Source organism: Myxocyprinus asiaticus, chromosome 24 (assembly GCF_019703515.2).
Source record: "Myxocyprinus asiaticus isolate MX2 ecotype Aquarium Trade chromosome 24, UBuf_Myxa_2, whole genome shotgun sequence".
Taxonomy (NCBI): Eukaryota; Metazoa; Chordata; class Actinopteri; order Cypriniformes; family Catostomidae; genus Myxocyprinus; species Myxocyprinus asiaticus.
In genome coordinates this window covers 14,133,670-14,156,740 of record NC_059367.1, presented here as the reverse complement: position 1 = coordinate 14,156,740, position 23,071 = coordinate 14,133,670, and the positions used below count along the sequence as shown (strand labels likewise).

Sequence of the window (23,071 nt, the reverse complement as noted above, 5' to 3'; positions counted from 1 at the left end):
ATGGTGACATGCCAATCAGCTAATCAACTCAAAACACCTGCAAAGGTTTCCTGAGCCTTCAAAATGTATTGAAGGAGTTCCCATCTATGTTGGGCACTTATTGGCTGCTTTTCTTAATTATTCGGTCCAAGTCATCCATTTCAAAAACTTTTCTTTTTTTAAATAAAATTTTAGTTTTGTCATTAAATAAATACAGTATGTTGGCACAATTATATTTTTGTCTACAAAACTAATTTCAAACATTTAAGCATACGCCTTCAGATCAAAAGGTTTTTAAGATCATGAGAAACATTTCAGGCAAGTCACCCCAAACTCTTGAACGGTAGTGTGTATATACAGGTGCATCTCAATAAATTAGAATGTCGTGGAAAAGTTCATTTATTTCAGTAATTCAACTCAAATTGTGAAACTTGTGTATTAAATAAATTCAATGCACACAGACTGACGTAGTTTAAGTCTTTGGTTCTTTTAATTGTGATGATTTTGGCTCACATTTAACAAAAACCCACCAATTCACTATCTCAAAAAATTAGAATATGGTGACATGCCAATCAGCTAATCAACTCAAAACACCTGTAAAGGTTTCCTGAGCCTTCAAAATGGTCTCTCAGTTTGGTTCACTAGGCTACACAATCATGGGGAAGACTGCTGATCTGACAGTTGTCCAGAAGACAATCATTGACACCCTTCACAAGGAGGGTAAGCCACAAACATTCATTGCCAAAGAAGCTGGCTGTTCACAGAGTGCTGTATTCAAGCATGTTAACAGAAAGTTGAGTGGAAGGAAAAAGTGTGGAAGAAAAAGATGCACAACCAACCGAGAGAACCGCAGCCTTATGAGGATTGTCAAGCAAAATCGATTCAAGAATTTGGGTGAACTTCACAAGGAATGGACTGAGGCTGGGGTCAAGGCATCAAGAGCCACCACACACAGACGTGTCAAGGAATTTGACTACAGTTGTCGTATTCCTCTTGTTAAGCCACTCCTGAACCACAGACAACATCAGAGGCATCTTACCTGGGCTAAGGAGAAGGAAAAACTGGACTGTTGCCCAGTGGTCCAAAGTCCTCTTTTCAGATGAGAGCAAGTTTTGTATTTCATTTGGAAACCAAGGTCCTAGAGTCTGGAGGAAGGGTGGAGAAGCTCATAGCCCAAGTTGCTTGAAGTCCAGTGTTAAGTTTCCACAGTCTGTGATGATTTGGGGTGCAATGTCATCTGCTGGTGTTGGTCCATTGTGTTTTTTGAAAACCAAAGTCACTGCACCCGTTTACCAAGAAATTTTGGAGCACTTCATGCTTCCTTCTGCTGACCAGCTTTTTAAAGATGCTGATTTCATTTTCCAGCAGGATTTGGCACCTGCCCACACTGCCAAAAGCACCAAAAGTTGGTTAAATGACCATGGTGTTGGTGTGCTTGACTGGCCAGCAAACTCACCAGACCTGAACCCCATAGAGAATCTATGGGGTATTGTCAAGAGGAAAATGAGAAACAAGAGACCAAAAAATTCAGATGAGCTGAAGGCCACTGTCAAAGAAACCTGGGCTTCCATACCACCTCAGCAGTGCCACAAACTGATCACCTCCATGCCACGCCGAATTGAGGCAGTAATTAAAGCAAAAGGAGCCCCTACCAAGTATTGAGTACATATACAGTAAATGAACATACTTTCCAGAAGGCCAACAATTCACTAAAAATGTTTTTTTTATTGGTCTTATGATGTATTCTAATTTTTTGAGATAGTGAATTGGTGGGTTTTTGTTAAATGTGAGCCAAAATCATCACAATTAAAAGAACCAAAGACTTAAACTACTTCAGTCTGTGTGCATTGAATTTATTTAATACACGAGTTTCACAATTTGAGTTGAATTACTGAAATAAATGAACTTTTCCACGACATTCTAATTTATTGAGATGCACCTGTATGTGTGTGTGTGTGTGTGTGTGTGTGTGTGTGTGTGTATATATACACACATACATACATTGTATTAAAATATGTAGCCAAATTCAATATAACATCTTTTAGTATGTGAAATGTTATTTTATATTATTATATATAGTTTTATACGATTTTAACCACATTTTAGATGTTTGTAAAGTTTACAAATTCCACATAGCCTATTCTATCCATGATGTCATATTGCATGTGTAATAATGATATGACTTGTCAGTGCTTGAAATTTCTTATCAGCCACACATTTTTACACAAAATTTGCAACATTGGAACTTAAAAGTTAAAATACAATTCCACATTTAAGTGCTTGTACTATTTAAAAAAATAAAAAAAAAATACAGCTGTATGAATTTGACCTGCAATTTCTTATTTAACACTGTGGCCATAGGAAAGTGAACATTTACAGTGACAGCAAAACATTTCAGTTCCATTTTTACGTGTTGTGCAAAGAAATAGATCGGCTTCATTCAGCTTGTTGAACATGCATTTTTATTTGGGCATTTCTAATTTGCATTGGATGATGACAGAAAGCAGCAGAGAGCGCCAAGCGTGAGTCACTGTCATGGAAACCAGATCGATTCTGAGCGGATTGCTGCAAATTAGAATTAAAGTATTGTTAAATTATCGTGCAATGCAATAAAATATCTTCCCTTCCCTGCAATCGATACCAGACATGACACCAAGAAGGACGCTGAGGATATTTAATTTCAAAGAAAAAATATCAATGAGCCTAACAGCTGAAACCGGGACATGACTAAATTTTTTAGGGAAATGACGGGACACACCTCGTAAATCCGGGACCGACTTCTGGTCCCCCTAGTTTTCTAACTGCTTTGCTTCTCTCCATGATGTACTGTAGCGATTCCCTCCCACTCTGTCTTTGATAATGTAATGAGGGCAATAGGCATCTGCTAGTGTTATTGCCACCTAGTGGCATCTTCATGTTAAGGTGATAACAGGTTTAAAAACATATCGCAACAAAAACGAAAACTAAATATTTTTTATGATTATTTTTATTTTAGTTTTTTCTGAGCCATGACAATGTATTTTCGCTTAGTTTCAGTTTTTCCAGTTATGTTGAATTTATTTATATTTCAGTTACAAAAATGTTTTTTTACATTTATTTTTCGTTTTAGTTTACGATAATAACTTTGATCTGTACCCCTAACCATCACTTCTCTCATCTCTCTTTCCCTCACTCTCTCTCATCCCCTCTTTCTTTCTGCCTCCCCGACTTCCACCAAGCTTGTTTTTTTCCCCTAACACACATAGAATAGTGTTTTGCAGGCCTTGCTGTTTAACACAAGCCTCTTTCACCATGTCTCCATAAGGAACAGGCTAAGGAGGCACGCAGGTGCAGACTGCGTGGGTTTGGTCTTATGGAAACTCTTTGTGGCTGCTTTTTCCTCTTCCCACCAGGACAAGTAGTTCCCAGCCCTTGAGATGAAGTCACAAACACAAAAAGTCGCTGACATGCTAAATCTGTTTGAAAATCAAAAACTTGAAAGTGTTAAGTCAAATGATAAGCCAAATAAGTAGTACTGTATGTCCAAATCATCAGTATTCATAAAACAATAGGTGAAAAATACCCAGATGACGTACTACATCTGCTGAGATTCTGAAGTGTGCATCTAATGGACATTTTACTATCCCATTTTGCTTGATGACCTGGCAACAGGAGCCAAAGAACTGTCATGTTCAAAATGCTGAATTAAAAAAAAATGTCAGAGAACCACGAGCCGGGCTTCTTTTTTTTAACTGTAAGTGCTATTTGGGAGTCACGTGATGCCAGGCGAGGTTCGGACGTTTGAACAGTGAGCTCTGCGCACTTTACTAGTTTTAATACTTTTCATGTCATAAACCGGTGAGGTTTGATACACCCTGATCCTTAACTGTTCTAGGAAGACAAAATGTCAAAGAATTCAAAATCCTCAGGCTCTGGAGACATTAATAGACACTTACGTGCTCAAGCTGATGCCCCGCCGGAGGCTGCGGACCAGGGAGTCAATTTGGACAGAGAAGTGAAAGAGGTTCGGCGTGAATTGCTGAACGTGTCACCAGCATTGCCGAAGGTCGTTGCTGACTTGGAGGATCTTGCTGTAATATGTCAACTGATCACTGCCATGGAGACGAAATTCACAGATATGGTTACAAGAGTGGCGGAGGTCCAGAAACGGATCGATTATCTGGAGTCATCGGAGAGGGAATTAACTGCTAATTCGCTAGCGACCACAGTAGATTTGGAGCGCCTTTGGGAAAAGTTGGAAGATTTGGAGAATCGTAGCCGGTGAAATAACGTCCGAATTGTTGGAATTCCTGAAGACAAAGAAGGTCGAGATATGGTGAAATTTCTGGATGGGCTCTTTCCTAGTCTGCTCGACATAACAGGCCATAAGCTGGAAATCGAGCAAGCTCACAGGATTCCGGCTCAGAGATCCACGGAGGGAAACAGGCCCCAACCAATTCTGGCCAAATTTCTGAGATCATCCGATAAAGATCTCATGTACGCGAGGCGAGGAGTAAAGGAAGGCTTTCTTGGAAGAACCACAGCATTTTCTTGCTCCCAGACTTTGCGAATTCAACAAGAGAGAAACGTGATCGATTCAAGGAATGCAAGAAACTCTTACATCAACAGGAGGTTGCTTTTGCACTGCTGTTCACAGCCAAATTGAGAATAGATGCTAAGGATGGCAGTAAAACATTTACATGCCCACAGCAAGCATTGCCCTTCATAAAGATAATGGAGTAAGTCATTTGGTGATACTCATGTTGCAGCCAAGTCGGCCTGACTCACTGAACATTCACTTGACCGTCTGAGGAAACTGAGCACCTTTTTTGCACCATTTATTATTATTATTTTTGTGTGTCTGTGTGTGTGTGTGTGTGTGTATATATGCTGGTTACGCTACAGGCTTGAGTTTGTTTTGTGGAGGATCACACCTTCGGGACAGTTAAGTGGATGAATCTACACGTTCTTTGTGATTATCCCACCTATTGGCTGGAGTTTGTTTTATAGATTATCTTCTGTTGTGTAATTCTTTTTTTTAAATTTTGTATAGAAACACCGGACTTGAGCAATCCAATGGCAAAGTTGTCACAGGGGCTCTCATAGGCGTACATGGACTGTTTGAGTTTAGAGGGATGGAAGCCGGTTGGTGCTGTCGTGCACGGGGTTAATGCGCACGTTTTTCTTTTTTATGTTTTTTTGGTTCGTGGGGGAAGTTAGGAGTTTGATTGTTGCACTAATGTGGAATGTGGTCTTTATAATTTTATTTTTGACACACAATCTATTTTTTCTAACATGTCAAAATGTCAAATGTTAGTATGAGTGGATTGTCTCTCTCCACGTGGAATGTGAATGGATTGGGGCACCCCATTAAAAGCAGGAAGGTTATTTCTCTTCTTAAACGTAAGAAATATGATATAGTGTTTCTTCAAGAAAAGCATCTTTCCTTGCAGGAAGCTGAAAAATTTGGGAAGATATGGGGTGGACATGTTTTCTTTAGTGCTGGCTCAATTAAGCGTCATTACACTGATAAGTGAACATCTACAATTCAAATGTCTCAAACAGATTAAGATAAATTAGGAAGAGTCATTGTTGTATTAGCAGAAATTCAGGGGCAAAGTCTGATTTTGGCTAATATTTATGCACCTAACGCTGATGATCAGGGCTTTTTCATAGATCTTGAAAGGATGTTGCAAGCCGCTGGCACCCCTCATGATATAATATTGGGAGGAGACTTTAATCTTTTGATGGACTCAGTCCTAGATGATAGTGAAGCAAAAGTGTGTAAGCCCCCTAGAGCAACACTGACGCATCACAGAATGTGTAAAAATCTTGGTCTTACAGATATTTGGAGACTTTTGAACTCATCCGGTAGGGATTCATCAGTACATAAGATCTATTCTAGAATAGATTTTTTTTTTTTTTATATTTAAGTCCATTTCATCTGTTGTTGATTGCTCAATTGGAAACACCTTAGTCTCAGATCACGCCCTGGTGAGTTTAGAGGTGTTGCCACATATGGAGAAAAGGAAATCATATAGTTGGCGCTTTAATGTAATCCCTTTTGCAAATTCCTGAATTCAAACAAATGTTAAAGGCTGAAATCAATGTTTATATGGAGACCAACTGGTCCTCAGTATTCTCTGTGGACGTGGCTTGGGAAGCACTTAAGGCGGTTCTTAGGGGCCCAATCATACAGTATGCCTCATCCATCAAAAAATCCAAAGCACGAGAACTCGTGGAGTTGGAAGGGAATATTAAAAGTGCCGAGCCAGAGCTGAAGCGCCGAATGTCATCTGACGGCCTCAGAGAATTGACCCGATTGAAATACAGATAATACTATTTTGTCGTGGAAGGTGGAGTTTTGACTATTCAGGGCAAGACAGTCATAATTTGGGGGGACAAAGCAGGGAAGCTTTGTCTAGATATATAAAGCAGAGAGTCTTTTTCTACCATTCCCTCAGTGAATTCTGCTGGTGGTGAAATTTTTACCTCGGCCATTGATATTAATAATGCTTTTAACGAATTCTATCTTCATTATACTGATGAAGATATTAGAAACTTTGTGGAACCATTAGAACTCCCTAAACTGACGACTGAGCAAAACAATTCTCTTGATTCTGAGATAACCTTGGAGGAGCTTGGCGAGGTAATTAAGGCCATGCCTACAGGCCAGTCTCCGGGCCAGATGGCTTTGCCGCTGAATTTTTTTCTACAGAATCTTATGCTACAGAACTGGCTCCACTTTTGTTAGAAGTTTATATGGAATCATTAAAGAATGGAAAGCTTCCGCCAACCATGAGAAGCCCGGATCAGTCTGATTCTTAAAAAGGACAAAATTCCAAGCGAGTAAGGGTTACCGTCCAATTTCCCTGATCCAGCTAGATGTAAAAATATTGTAAAAAATTCTGGCTAACCGATTAAGTTATGACATCTCTTATACATATAGATCAAGTGGGGTTTATTCAGGGCCACAGCTCTTCTGATAACATTAGGCGTTTCATCAATATTATGTGGTCTGTCACGAATGATCAGACTCCGGTCACTGCCATCTCACTTGACGCCGAAAAGGTGTTTGATGTGGTTAAACGGGAAATCTTTTTAAGATTTTGGAGATATACGGGTTCGGGAATACTTTTATTGGATGGATTAAGTTACTTTATAGACACCTGTTAGCGGCAGTACAAACAAATGGATTAATTTCAGATTATTTTACTCTGGATAGGGGCACCCGGCAGGGTTGCCCTCTTTCCCCATTATTGTTCTGTCTTACCATTAGCAGCCGCGAAAAGAAGGGAAGATGATTTTCCAGGGGTGGTGGCGGGAGGAGCGTTGAATAAGCTTTTGCTTTAAGCACATGATATTTTATTATTCATCTCCGACCCCATTAGTTCTATGCCTTGTCTCCATAGAATTATTAATTCCTTTTCTAAGTTCTCAGGATACAGAGTCAATTGGTCTAAATCCGAAGCTTTGGCTCAGACAGCGTGCTGCCCAGTAACAGCTTTCCAGCTGGGTGCCTTCCAGCGGCCCAAACAGGGCATTAAGTATTTGGGTGATTTAGTTAGAGTTAATTTTGACCCCTTAATAAAAAGGTTTTCGAGCGATGTGGGCAGGTGGGATTCATTACATTTATCTATGATTGGGAAGGTTAATGTTATTAAAATGAATTGTATTCCAAACTGTAACTACCTGCTACAATCTCTCCCTGTAGAAAATTTGGTTCAACATTTTGGGATTCCCAGATCTCAGTTCTATAGGTATTTACAGCTGCGCCACCTGACAATGCGCTCTGTATTGTTTTTGGGAGAAGCACACACCCCCCTAAAGCGGCAGATACTCTGGGAGAGGTGATTACTGCTTTTGGAAATGGTCATGAAGCATCAGTGTATTACACTGATGCTAATTCAGAGTCTGGGGGTCAGAGCTTTAATTACATCAAGAGATTATGGTAGAAGGATTTAAACTTGGTCAAAGAAGCATTTATTTTGTCACACATTATACATTTTTGCATATATACAGTGAACTTCTTTTTTTTTCCCGCATATCCCAACTAAGCTGGGGTCAGAGCACAGGGTCAGCCATGATACGGCGCCCCTAGAGCAGATAGGGTCAAGGGCCTTGCTCAAGGGCCCAACAGTGGCATTTTGGCACTGCTGGGGCTTGAACCCCCAACCTTCTGGTCAGTAACCCAGAGCCTTAACCGCTGAGCCACCACTTTATTATTTTATTCTTCTTTTTTTTTCTTACCAGATGAAGCTGAATTTGTAGGCTACATTAACTGTGGAATATGTTGTGGTTTCTCCAGGTATTTCAGATATTAATATCTGCATGAAACAGAATTTTCGTTTGTCTGTGCATGTTTAACAACATTATTCTGGAGGCAGGAGGTGCCAAGCAAAATGTAAAATGTCAAGCACACATTTTTGCAGTGAATAATAAATACAAATTCAAACATTAAAAGAAATTAAAATAAAATCGATGTAGTCTACAAACAGGTGAATGACCCATAAGTCTATCAGGAATTTTTACGATAGGACACCATTATTTAGTTAAATAATAATAATAATAATAATGTTAAATTTATATCGTGCCTTACCAGAGTTCAAGAACAAATTTTAAGCACAGTTTAAAGAAGAAGAAGAAAAGCATGTTTTAGTTTCTTCGTTTTACATAAGGAGGAATATTCCGAATAGATGAATACTCTATGGAGCATTTAAACCTTTATGAAGCATTAACCAGATAATTCCTTAATTGCTGATGTGAATATAAATGTGGTCAACTTTAAGAGACAGCTAGACGAGCTCTGATGTGAAATTATCACTTCAGGTCAGGAATTTAACATTGCGCTCAGGTTTAGACTATAAATAAATACATGAGAATCACGTGTGAAACATGTGATACATTAACATGGACATTTCAAGAAGTGGAAAGTGTATATGATGTCGTATCTTAGTTAATGTTACACCTGATAAGCTCCAGACATGCACAATTAACAGAGACCGCAAACGGAATTAAGACCACGCACATACGATCTGAAATCACACTGTGCGCATTTTCATTCTTAAGGTTTACACTTTAGAAATACTGGCTGCACAGATTCATGAATTCGTTGTAATTTTGGATATGTTTATTTTAAATATTGTTTATCCTTATGTTTTTGGATAATTAGTCAAACAAATATTTTTTATATTATTCGGATGAATCTGTTATTCGTTTTGAAGTCATTATCCGTGCCTTTCAGAATAAGGTATATATCTATATACACACAAACACACACACCTAGTATGTTGAGGTGATGTTGTCAAATTAAATTATAATCCAATATAAACTTCAATATGACCTTACAAAGACCTCACTGTAACCTTCCATTAATCTCTGTCCAGACTTTTTAATTCAGGGCCCTGTGTTCATTAATTTAGGCTGTCTGTGGCTAATTACAGGGATCTCATTGGAAATCAATCACAAAACATAAGCACATGTGTTGCATAAAAGTGTGACAGTTCCCTTACTGTTTGAGAGAAAAGAAAATTGCATATATTTCTCTCAAGGACACCAGCCACAGCCTTGAGCACCAGGCGGACAACACAGACATTGCCAATGTGAGTGTGAACATGACCCCGGGATACTGTCTAAAATGTTATTTGCTCCTTTTCAATTGACCATCATGTTGCTGTGTGTTAGATCTTCTTGTATTTGGCTGACCAGATATCGGGTGGCTCACCAATGTTTTACAGGTCTTCTAAATCACAAAGTAGACTAAGCCAGACCATGCAAGAGCTCGTGAGAAAGTTTAATGTGATGACGATCGTGTAGCATAGCTCTTCTGACTCTTTACCCAAAGTTATGCCTGTGTGACAGACCTTTATTCCTGAAGAACAAGGCCCCCAATACAAGACATGCAGGACTACATATAATTTAATAATACACAAAATCCTTGATGTGTGAAACAAATCCAGCGATATTTTCCACAGCTAAACTTATACAACTTCCTGTGCCATTTACAAAGAGCGCTGGAAAAGGAGATATCACCATTATGATGCATTTATTCCTCAGCATGGTGTTTGTGTATAATCAGTCATTGTTGACATCCCACGCGCACAGTAGAGAGCTCATTCTAAACTCCAAGGCAGACTAAGACATGTCTGGCACACAGAGAAATAAACAGAGAGCTTCTTTGTACCACAGGCAGTGGAGATAAAAGATCATTATCTTTGTTAAAGAGATAAAGAAAGAATATCTGGTCCCAAATGAATAAACTGACCTCCCTCTCTATTAGCTACATAATTCCAGGCAGTTTAAATGTAGCCTCCCTCTTTTAGCAAGATCTAAAACATAAATACAATTTGGAACTCTGTTAAGGTCCTTATAATTAAGAAGGTCCTTGTCGATGTAAACATGCTGACTGTCTCCTTGCTTCTTCTCCGACAAAAACTCAATAACACATGTTCCAATGTCTTTTATTGTTCAAAACACTCCTTTCTGATTAGATGAATTATGCCTTTTGCATTTTGCCATTTTTCTAGCGTAAAGGGAAAAGCAAAGCTGGTCTCTGGCCAGCCAGAGCCATTCGATTATTTTGGTTTCCAATCAGCTGACAGAGGCACTGTCTGTACACTAATCATGCCAAACTCTGATAATACTGGTTTAAATGGGGCCATATTAATGCATGTCATACTGTCCATGTCCATCTTTGCAGGCAAGAACACAGTGGACTTCATGTGGGAAAACTAAAACACAGTCACCCTCTTTCTATACACATTAAGAGCTTAAAATAATCTATTTATTTACTAAGTTTGTCTATAATTAGAGCTTAAATATTTTTTCCACATGACAATAAAAAGAACAAAGTAACATAAAAGAACATTATCATAACATAAAAGGTAAAAATGGGGTTAAATATATTCTCATGTTTTTGAAGCTCTTTATAGAGCATTTGTCCACATTTACTGTATCAATTTCAGTTTAACATAAAGAAATAGTTCACAAAATCAGTCATGTGACATGAGAACAAAAGACGTTTGGCATCATTGATGTCAAAGCCTGCACAAAGCATATTCATTCGGCATGTTTGCATGCACACGAATGAGGTATGAGAGCACAAAGCTGTTGCATGGCTTTACAGTTCATAAAAAGTAACACACATGTCATATGGGCAACTTTGGTGGAGATTTTTGTCCTTTTTAGAGCTTGAAAGACCATCGTCATTGCATACGTTCACTGTAAGGAAACGAGCTGTTCAGAGATTGTGCAAAATAACTATTCTTGTGTTCCACGGAAGAAAAAAGGTCATACAGTTAAATGATGCCAGAATTTTTTTATGTAGCCGTAATCGGTGTTAAGAGTCAAATAGAAAGGAAGATAATGTTGCGACATTGTTTTTTAAAGGATAGCATGACAGATCCTATTGTCTGAAAATGAGGCCAATCTATTAGGTCTAATCTTTTGCAGCTTTTATAATCTCTTTTTTTCTCCTCTCTCTAGACTGCAGTTGAGAAGCCCAATCAGACAGAACAGCTGACCCAAACATACTGTAGGTTAGCACAAGTTCCGCCCTCATTCAGCTGATCCACAGCCTCCTACAAAATCAGTCACATAACCATTTGTATATTTTACTGTCACACAATACCTTTCCCACTTCTTCTGCCATGACACCTACCATACATGTATAAAAAAACACTAAAACCTTTTTCATATTTAGCTCGGAACCAGACGCCAGACTGATGCACTGAGAAACAATCTTAAGCATGCCAATGGCCAAAACCACACTAGCTAAGCTACCTTGAAACTACCATATACTTCCTTTATATCTGATGGCCTTTTCTTTTGATTTGGGTAGCTCTCAATAGACAATCTCCTAGCTCTATCTGACAATGGTTGCAATTGACAGGTGGCTCGTGGGAACCTAACAATACATGAGGCAGAGGCCAAAGAGCATGACCCTGCCCTAGCGAGACAGTTGCTCCCTGCACTATTTACGTGACAAAGAAAACTTAGTTCTTTGACACTCCAAAAGCTCTGCCATGGTGAACTGTCAAGGATGCAAAAATAGAGTTTCAGATGCAGTTTACAAGATGATAATAACTCCAACTCTATTTTCAATGGTGAATGGCTCTGGGTGCATAGGCGTACCAGACGCATCCTTTTGGCGTGATTATATGTGTTATAATTAGACAGATTGCCTCTGAAAAATATTTAGTGCAGTAGTGTTAAATGGTGAGGTGGCCTGTGAGAGCTCTGCTGGAGCTGTATGTGGGGGTTGTGAAGGATTGGCTCCCAGAACAATGAGAAAGGTCTCAGATGACTAGGAAGGAAAGTGAAGTAAAGCTGTTGCTTGGCTCTCTGTTGACTGATGGAATTCAACATTCTACTCCATACTGTCAATGTTCTAAAATGTTCTCAACATTCTACTCCAGACTGATTGCATTCTTAATGTTCTAAAATGTTCCCAAAACACTATTACAGACTGACTATTTACTCAATGTTCTAAAACGTTTTCAAGATTCTATGCAAGACTGATTTTAACTTCAATGTTCTAAAATGTTCTCAAGATTCTATTCCAGACTGACTATTTTCTCAATGTTCTAAAATGTTCTCAAGATTCTATTCCAGACTAATTTTAATCTCAAAGGTCTAAAATGTTCTCAAGATTCTATTCCAGACTGTTTATATTCTCAGTGTTCTAAAATGTTCTCAAGAGTCTATTCCAGGCTGACTATTTTCTCAATGTTCTAAAATGTTCTCAAGATTCTCTTTCAGACTAATTATATTCTCAGTGTTCTTAAATGTTCTCAAATTTCTATTCCAGACTGACTTTTTTCTCAACGTTCTAAAATGTTCTCAACATTCTATTCTAGAAAGACTATTTTCCCAATGTTCTGAAATGTTCTCAACATTGTATTCCAGACTGGTTATTTTCGCAGTGTTCTAACATCTTTCCAACATTCTATTCCAGGCTGATTAAAACGCAGTGCTCTTAAATGTTCTCAGCATTCTATTCTATAATGACTATATTGATTGTATTCTTAATGTTCTCAACATTATACTCCAGACTGATTAGCCCATATTCCCAATGTTTTACATTTTTCCCAATGTTCTACTACAGACTGTTCTAAATTGTTTTTAACATTCTATTCCATACTGAGTATATTCTCACTGTTCTAAATTGTTCTCAACATTCTATTCCAGACTAATTATATTCTCAACATTCTATAATGTTCTCAGCATTCTATTCCAGACTGATTATAATCTCAATGTTCTAAAATGTTCCCAACATTATATTACAGACTGATTATATTGTCAATGTTCTAAAATGTTCTCAGGATTCTATTCCACAATAATTGTATTCTCAACATTCTAATTCTACTTCTGATTATATTCTTAATGTTCTCAATGTTTTACTCCAGCCTGATTATGTTTTCAATGTTCTACTCCAGTCTGAAAATTGTTTTAAAATGTTCTCAACGTTCTGATCCAGAATGGCTATAGTTGTCCACGTATGCTGGCTGTATACTATAACAGTACCGTTATATGAGGATTTAACACAACACAAAAAGCCCCTTCCAGATGGTAGAGCCTGCGAAAACTCCATTCCTGTTTACGATATTGCGTTCTCTTTTTGGACGTCGGCCATTAAACTTGTATGAATTCTAAAATCACAATCTGTACAGTCCTTTCAATTTATCCAGTTTTAGAAAACAAAGTAACAAACCGAGATCGGATGAAAACAGATCAGTGGAGCTTTTGTTCAGCACAGAGGTCCAAACCCACCAGCTGATAAGGCTCGAAAATATTAACTGCGTGAGAAACAGCCAACATTCACTGGGACAGTTCCCTTTGTCAATTCTGCAAAAAAATAACTTGATATAACGCAATGCGATTCACAAACTGCTTACCATAGTATGAAGGAGGAATTGCACTTTTCCTTGCCATTGCACCCCCGACGACCGGTCCTCGCGTGTCTTTTGTTTATGTGATTGCATATGAAGCTGTGAATGTGAGTAGTGTATGTCTGGCTCGTCCACATACAGCATTAAAGGCGAATCTGTGATTTGCTGCTAAGCCACGCAGCGAAGCGTCACTGTGTTTACAGCGCCATCACCAGTGATAGAAACAACGTACAAAGAGGCGGTCCATTGTGTGAATGACGCCTCGACTATCCAATCGCTGATTTTTATTACTTCCTACTAGCCAATCCAGCCGCAGAAGGCGGGGCATGTCGAAAGACGGGTGGGGAAAAAAGAGAATCCTCGCAGTCAAGCACGGAAACACTTCAGTTAATACATAAGAGTAACGGAAATCAACAGAAGACAGTGTGGCTATGTTTCTAAATTACTTTGTGCAATTTATGGCATTATCACACAATGAGGAAGTATTCTGTAAGTTTCTATGTGTAATATGGCTTTATGGAAGCCACAGTGATTGGCAAGCATAACTAAATATTAAATTGAATAGTAAATGGCTATATATATGCTAATGATGTGATATATTAACAATATAACTAAATCATGTGTCATGTGATTCATGTCACATTTGGCTAAATAACGAGGTCATTTCAGCTGTATATTCCACTACCATAAAAAGTATAAAAAAAAGTATATGGTACTCCAAATGTTTGTTTGGACATACCTTGGCATTACCATATTTTTGGACATGTATCATAGTATTCTTCGAAGTACATTCAGTTACCATGGTATTACAATCTAAGGCAATCACTTTGCAATGGTACCGCAACTGTACTTCTTTTGTACGTTTCCTGGGAAATTTGCTTGCACCTTTTTTTTATTTTTTTTATTTTTACTATAGGACCACTACATTTACTGGAGATTCCAAACATATGTAGTAAAACACAAAATTATAATTAGTTGATTATACTCACATTTTCTATAATTAATTTTAAACTTACCACTTTCCTATTCCTTTTAATGTAAGTAAACTGAAACAAATAAATGAACCAAAAGCTGTACAAATGGGATGTTGAATTACTATGGATGCCAGTGTTTGCAAGTCACCACCTGATGGCAGTAATGTGTTGTGGAAGATGCCAATGAAACTGTATGTTTACATTGATCTGCTTTTCCTCTGTGGGATCCTACATATTTCATTGCAGCTCCATCTCTAACTGCATTTCACAGAAATATCGTTTCTGCATAAATTTAGTTAATAACATGGCAAATACAGTCACATTTTTATAGCAGATTCCAACAAATGTTATTTCTCTAATCTAACGGTATCTCAATGGGTTTAGCCATTCAGAATGGCAAAGATAGATGCAATGCATGCACTTGCACTTTATCATTTCAGAAAAATTTAGACTAGACACATTCAAAAGCTAATAAGATCACAGTAATTGGTTATAGCTATATATATAGCTATAGTCATGCAATCCTGTTCAGGAATGAGGGTGCAGTACTGGAGTAATGTGGGAATGAGTTCTGGTCCTGAAAGTCTGCACAATAATGGATTAACTACTCAGCAATTTTAAAGGTGCAATATGTAACAGATTTCATGTAATATTTTTTTTTTTTTTTTTTTTTTTTTTTTGCCAATGTGTGAACAGCTTGTAATGCAACTTAAAAAATGAGTCCTTCCTGGACTTCCTAGGTTGCCTATTAAAGCCTGCAGACTGATCATGTGAAGGGAGCGGGTCGGTTTTGCCGGGAAAATCCAAAGGATGTGATGTTTATGCGCGCTCCTGAGAGCCCTGCCTTAGTGCTTCTCTTCCGCTATTCAACAGCGACAACAAACTGCAACACTAGGTAACGTTATCTTAGAGATGGAATCCAGCAAACGTCCGGCTCCCAGCACAACACCGACTCCTACACAAATTCCGAGTAAGCCAAAAAAAAAAAAAAAAAAACATTTATCTACTGAATCCAGTTTGGCTAAGCGGGAACATGATCATGGTCGAGCAAAAACTAGAGTGAACATCGATAGGGCATTTGATACCTGGAGGGTTTTGGGGATCAAAATCGACCCTGAATTGGCATTCTTCTTATTGGACAGGTAAGCTTACATAACTGCAAAGCATGTGAAATATAGTGCCATAAGGATTGATCTGTGTAATTTTAGCTAAACTACAATAACACATGAAATGAATGCTAGACAATGTTCAAGATAATGCAAAAAGACCAATTCATTAGTGTAATGTAACTTGGTTATACACATAATATATTCATTCTATTATTATAAAACAATAGTGCATCAATATATCAAAATTACAATTGTGAAGGAATCACATCAATACTGAATCGTGCCAACATATTTATAATGTACACTCTATTTTATAAACAGCTACTGTCATCATCCACCAAATTTAGTGGATTTAGCTATTGATAAAGCTGGCTAGCTAGCTAAAGCCGACATAGGCTATGGTATAAATGCAGTCAATGTATCATGCAAAGAAAAGTGATTATTTCAAACTACAGTCTCGCATAGTCAGACCTATACCCACACTTTGTTTTAGCCCTGTTCCAGCTCTGTAGAGTCAAATATAATATACAGTCTCAAAGTTTGTAGTAAAACAATCATAACTGTGTAATTTTAAATATGCTAACTCATCTGTCAGCATGATGCCGTTGAATCACGTTCAGCCTCTTTGTATGTTACGTCATTGTTTTGGTCGATGCTCGCTAGCTAATGTCCCTATGGAGTGTGTGAACGAGCGCGAGCACGAGCAACAGGTAGCTGGCTGCAGTGCACTTAACGGTCACAGGTGTCATTAATAACAAGGGTTTCTGAATCTTACATACTGCACCTTTAATGGATATTGTCTCTCTCCCTCATGTAATTAAAAATTTAAATGTTGTTTTTTGGCACCTGTTTGTGTTCAATGGGCCCAACAGTCTGACAGTTTAATAATTCTAATACAGTACCAGAATATTTTAAAAGAGTATTATATTTGTTCCCTAATATTTAGATATACTATTTTTATTTCCGAATATTCTGACATTGGCCAAGATGATATATGTTTTAAGAAGTGTTTGTTTCTCTCTTTTTTCATGGATGACATTCTCTTTGCATTTGCTGTGTTTTTGGGAAATTGAAACTGGTTTTGAGAACTGTAAAGTTCGACATCTTTCAAGAAAGATACATAGAAGGGAAATAAAACATAAGGCTATAAAAATATCACCACATCCTGTAAAACTAGGTGAGAGATAAGTGTAGACCAAATATAAGTTCAGAATTCTCAGGCTATTTGCTGATCCCAGATGTAGGTTCAAACTTCTAATTGATGTTATTAAAATGTTTTGAGTTGAGTTATGGGGTCACTCAAAAAGGTCATAACTCAGCAATCTGGTCTAACAAAATACTCACATTGGATTGACACATTTTATATGACTTTACAGGCTTGCCGTGTGGCCTACAGTAGGTGGGTTTCATCCTTTTTGCTATTTTAAGTGACTTTTTTGATCAAATGGTGTCTCGTTGTGGCTTATCAGTTAAATCAGCACTGCACTTTATTACCCTTACTCTTATATCTCACACCGGACTGTCATAAATTATATTATTATTATATTATATTCTCTCTTAACAACTGACTATCAACCGACAGCCTGAATGTCAATACAGTAAAATACTGTACATTCTATATATACTATATATTCTTTTTTATATATTTTTATTTTTTATTTTTATTGAATAATGTGTATCTATATAGTGCGTATTGTATAATGTACAGTGTATGTTATTATTTGTATATTGTTGAGTGTAATTATGTGTATAACAGATGTTTAAATTGTGCTGTGTTAATTTGATGTTATTGTAAATTGGTATATGTCTCATCACTGTCACGACTGCAATGTTGATCGGAACTGCACCCAAGAATTTCACACACCATTGCACATGTGTATATGGCTGTGTGACAATAAAGTGATTTGATTTGATTTGATTTGGAAATATTGTACATGTTGTGCTGTAGATTCACATGCGCTTTCACAATGACTCCTCTAGTGTGATTATTTATTTGTATTTATTTGTATTTATTTATTTTTTTAACACAGGACCGTTAACAGTACATTCAAACCCTACTCATTTCTCGCTTTTTTAAAGACTCATACTGGATTCACAGATCAGAGCATGAGACTTGATAGTCTTCATACATTGTTGATTATAACCTCTAATGATACTAGTGTTATTAATGTATGTTTAAGGATTCAAGGTAGGTGCATTTGTTGTATAACAGTAAATAGGAATTATGATATAAAGATGCAGGATTATGTTTGTTTCTCAGTATACAAAGAATTATAAAACCAAAACAAAAAGAAAACATTACAGGCACAGACTCCAACCAGACGTGGTATGCTATTGGGCTAGAATAAATGGACTGAAGGAGCTTGTGATATCAGTGGCACTGCCGGCACAGATTTTTCAGCTGACAGCCAAAACCAAAACAACATAGGATGCAGCACTACAATAGCTGACCTACCAAAGGAATATATATCATATAAACCCCTGCAAATGCAAGTTTTGGTTATTTTGGATGATGCAAAAATCTCTTCACTTATTTAATAGTTTTGTAATGTTGTCAAAAAATGTTAAACAAGTTGTATCATATTTAAATAGAAAAAGGAACCAGACTCTACCAACATACACTCAAAACCAAAAACCTGCTTTTGACTGATTGCCTGCACTCCATACTACTCTTACTATTTCTGCAATATCTATGCAAAATTAGTTCTTAAAGGGATAATTCACCCAAAAATGCATTTTCTCACCATCATGTTGTTCCAACCCCTTATGGCTTGCTTTCTTTTATTGAACACAGAAGTAAAATTGGGCAAAATGACAACCTCAGTCACAATTCACTTTTATTGTATGGAAAATAAAATGATGTAATAAAAGTGAATGTTGACTAAGACTAAAATTCTGCCTAACATCATCAGTTTTCTGTTCCACGAAAGAAAGTAAGTCATTAGGGTTTGAAACATCATGAGTGAATTTTCCTTTTTGAGTGAACTTTCCCTTAACCCAAAGCTATCATCAGCCCTTTTGAACAACAGCCACTGAAGAGGTATTACCTGTGGGTGCATTATGAGTCATATAAATGGTTGCTCTAATTTCATAACCAGTTTTTCATAAAGTAATTTAGTAATGAGCCATCTGGAATATCAAAATATCTCTTGCATTCAATTTGAATGCCTAATATGAACTGAAAGCCTGACTGAAATTTGATCTGCATTTTTTCTGAAGCTATGGGCTGCCCAGCACATGGTTTGCATAAATCAAATACAGTCCATGCCTGGCTTCATACATTTTGAGGAATTATTCAAGTAGGATACACACCTGCTCCATTCTATGTGATGCTGGCTGTGTTTATACTGAGGTGCCATTAGATAAACAGTCTTAGGGTTGCTCTTTTTGTGGGCCTTCGGGTGAGTGGCCTCTTGAGGCACCTGCCATGAATACATTAACATTCACAAAGTGTGTCCCTTGCTTCCCTGTCCAATCACCGCTGCCTCTTGAAGAGACAGCTCATCTGTTCAAGGTGCCACGCAAAAGGCCAAACACTTGTTGGGTATAGCTTGGCTCCACCTGCTTCAGGATCTTAAAATAGTGTGTGCACAGATATTGGTGGAGAATTTTCTGAAGGTTTCTGGGATGGTTTGGCGGGTAAGTATGGTCCATTATTAGCATACACCATTATGCTGGCAAAAAGCCAGTTTCTCCATTGACAACAATTCAAACAGTCATGTCTTGTTTTGAAATAAATTTTTTGCAAGCAACATATAAATTGTAAATGTTTTGCCAGTGATAGATTTTTAAAGACATGTAGACAGAGATTTTCTCCAAGTCTTTTGCAATCTTTTTATCTCCAGTGTCTGCATTCTCATGTTTTTAATAAATGCCTTTTTGGATTTCTTATTAAATAAAGAAACTCATGAGACACCTAGTACTGCATTTTAAATGTGGTGAGAGAATAAAAAGAAATATGACAGAGCGAGATAAATGCAGAGAGACGGAAGATTTGATTGACTCAGTTGCTTAATACCACCGCTGCAATCACTCTGTAAATGTATCTGTCTGTCCACTGGAAGAGCAGCGGTTGTGACCTCATCAGAGGGCAAAGACTAGTTAATTAAGTAAAGCTTAAATTTTATGCCACACACATCACCAACTCTATCTTCCTGTCACCACAGCCCCAATACACAGATCAGAATAAATCCTAGCCTCTAGGAGTGATTTAATCAAATATACTGCTATTGCAAACAGGAGGGCAAGCAAAATCTAATTGTCATTTGTCTCCAATGACAACAAAAATTGAATCAATCCCCAGATGCCTTTACCCTTTTCTAATTTTTACCACACTCAATGAAGAAAATTTGCAGTTTTCATTCGGGTGTTCCATTTGCTCCAGAGATCATTGACTTTTTGTGTTCATTTGTTTTCACAGACAGACAAGAACATACAAGCCAGAATACACTGACACTGATAAGCAATCATGCAAAAAGTATGGTAATCATGGCTATATTTAATTCAGACATATAAATCATCATGTGTATACAGACAGAAGTATAAGTACACATTCTTAGCAAAAAGCAAAGATTTTTTTACAAAGCTGAAAAACACAGCATTATATTCATAGATCATAAATCAAATTCACATGTTTTATTGTCACATAAGGGTTCAGGGCAGTTATGAATCTTAAAATTGAAGGCTGGAGAGAGCATGTGAGTTAGATTTGAAAAATATGGCCAATATGTGAAAAACAGTTGGTGGTGGGGGGGCATATTTCCATTTCCTCGCAGTTCCAGACGAAATTACAGCTTCCAGCAAATCTCGGCTCCCGTGAGAAGTTCTGCCACATTCCCAAGCCATTTTTAGATGGTATCTTTTACATTCAGGGTGTATGCTGGCGGTCCAGGAAAGGCTGTGCTGTCTATGCTGGAGTCAGCTCACATAACCAGCCTCTCGCTCTCAAGGCACCAGGCTATCCCTCTTAATCCATTAAATTAATGTCAGTGGCCTCAATGACATGAAATGAAGACCCATTTAGATTTACATATGGGATGTCATAGCTTCTGTTAGATTACCTAAATAATGGTGCTATTTCTCAGAATAGAAGTCTAAATCTAGGCTAAAATTGGTTCATCTTAAGTAATATGTAATCATATTTATTAAAAAGGTGTTGAAAGGTGAAAATGATTTTAAAATCAACATTAATACTTTGCAAGGGTTCAACCCCATATATTGAGAACCGGTACACAGAAAACAGAGCATTATTTTCTTTTCTTTTTTTTTCAGTTATAAGACAGAGAGAGAGAGAGAGAGAGAGAGAGAGAGAGAGAGAGAGAGAGAGAGAGAGAGAGAGAGATTACACTTCCTAGATTAAATTTAATTTTTATGAAATTACTCTGACGTCACACTGCAGGAAACCACACTTCCGGGTTCTTTTGAGCAGCAGATTTCAGTGGTGGAATTAGGCAGTTGTAATAATATTTTAAGCTTTATAGAAAGTAGTAATGTATTTTAATGATAATAAAAGTTATTATAAATGGTTTATCTATGGTTTACAGTGAAGAAAGTATGTGGGTTCTTTTCTGAAATATCGGCAAAACAAGTTTAAATTTGGTTCCATGAGCCTGTGTGGTTATGTCGCACATGTAACAGGTTGATGAATACACATCCTCAAGAAATTAAAACTACCATCAGACATACAATATGTGTCTTAACTGCTTAAATTATTAACCCACATACAATAAATAATATTTGACGTCACAATTATCATTTTCCATATAAAAACTTAACGATTTTCGATTTAACAATATTATTTACTGCATTCAAAATAAATGCAAAGACATCATTTTCACAGTATGACATTATTTTTATTCACTCATCCTTTCACAAACAGTAGCCCATGCGCTGCAGTGTTGGAGACGGGTTCTGTTCCCTTCCGTTATATAGTATATGGTGGTCTTGATCATATTAAATCATATTTGACCTTATATGTGTAACAGTGACAGCACTTTGGAAATTAAATACAGCCATTTGTGATTGGAGTTCGAGTGATTTAAAAAATAAAAATGTAAAAAATAAAAAAAAATAAAAAAAAGTTAATATCCACCAACAGCTGCTGCGGGTCAATTGTGTCTAATAGAGCAGATGCGATAATAATGACGGTGACCCGTGAATTATCACAATTTATGTTAAATCCTGACTTTTTCCTGATGGAACGATCAGGTGGAAATTTAAAGAAGCCATAATCTCCAATAATCTGTGGGAAACAGGGTGTTTCAACCTCACAAACAGCACTTTTTGGACAGTTTCAGCGCAATTTCAGCGGAGCGCCCATAGACAGCAATTCTTTTCTGGGCTCCCAAAAGAACCCGGAAGGGGCGGGACAGAGATTTTGTTTGTAAACAGCGGCTGCATCCGAAACCAAAGGTAGCTGGCTTGTTGCCTCACTGCCCTATCAGTCAATGACTCAACAGACAGCTTTGCATACGAAGGCACCTCCAGAAACTGGTCTTTGACAGGCTATGGAGGCAGTGTAAGGTCACCTCATTGCTAGGATACCAGCAACTGATTATCGCCATCTGGTGACCACTTAAGGTAACGCGTCTGCTTCATTCATCCAACTGATCCAAAATGGTCTAATAATCTAGAACAAAATCAAGAGAGTTTTGGCGATAACGAAGTGTATATTTCACAACTACAATACTAATTTCTCGCCAGAAATGAAATCAAAAGTTGGAAAATGTTGGAAAAAACGTACATTGTACACAAATTGGCCATTAACTGCCTCTTTGGTCGCCATTTGTTTTCTTCAGCTCAACCGCTATGAAACGGCATGCACAGGATTGTGTGATTTCATAGCCAGTGAGGGATACATCTATCCTGCCTTCACAAATTGATCAGATGAAGGTATCTCAATTGACAGGATGTGACAGGAACATTGGATTCGGATGTGCCTCGATCACTTCCTATCTCTGTATACAGCCTCCGGAGGCAGCATTTTCCTGGTTTTGGATGCAGCCAGTAACTTCATCTATAGCGCCAGTCAGCGCTCTGCACATGCATCAAATGCTAGGAAGTGTAATCGAGCTTGAAATCATGATCGTGCCTAGAGACTGTAATGGCAAGATGTACAGTGAAAAAGGAGTTATATTTTGGT

At 37.6% G+C, this 23,071-nt stretch overlaps 1 protein-coding gene across 6 annotated transcripts in view; it reads right to left on the bottom strand.

The window, feature by feature from the left end:
- Positions 1–14,058, bottom strand: part of LOC127414528 (choline transporter-like protein 5-B) — a 57,870-nt gene extending 43,812 nt beyond the window's left edge. For all 6 annotated transcript variants that reach the window (XM_051652610.1, XM_051652612.1, XM_051652611.1 and 3 more), the window contains exon 1: positions 13,854–14,058. In XM_051652610.1, coding sequence (XP_051508570.1) covers positions 13,854–13,890 — 37 coding nt within the window. In that variant the 5' untranslated portion in view covers positions 13,891–14,058. The remainder of the gene's footprint in view (positions 1–13,853) is intronic.
- Between the last annotated feature and the right edge of the window lie 9,013 nt (positions 14,059–23,071).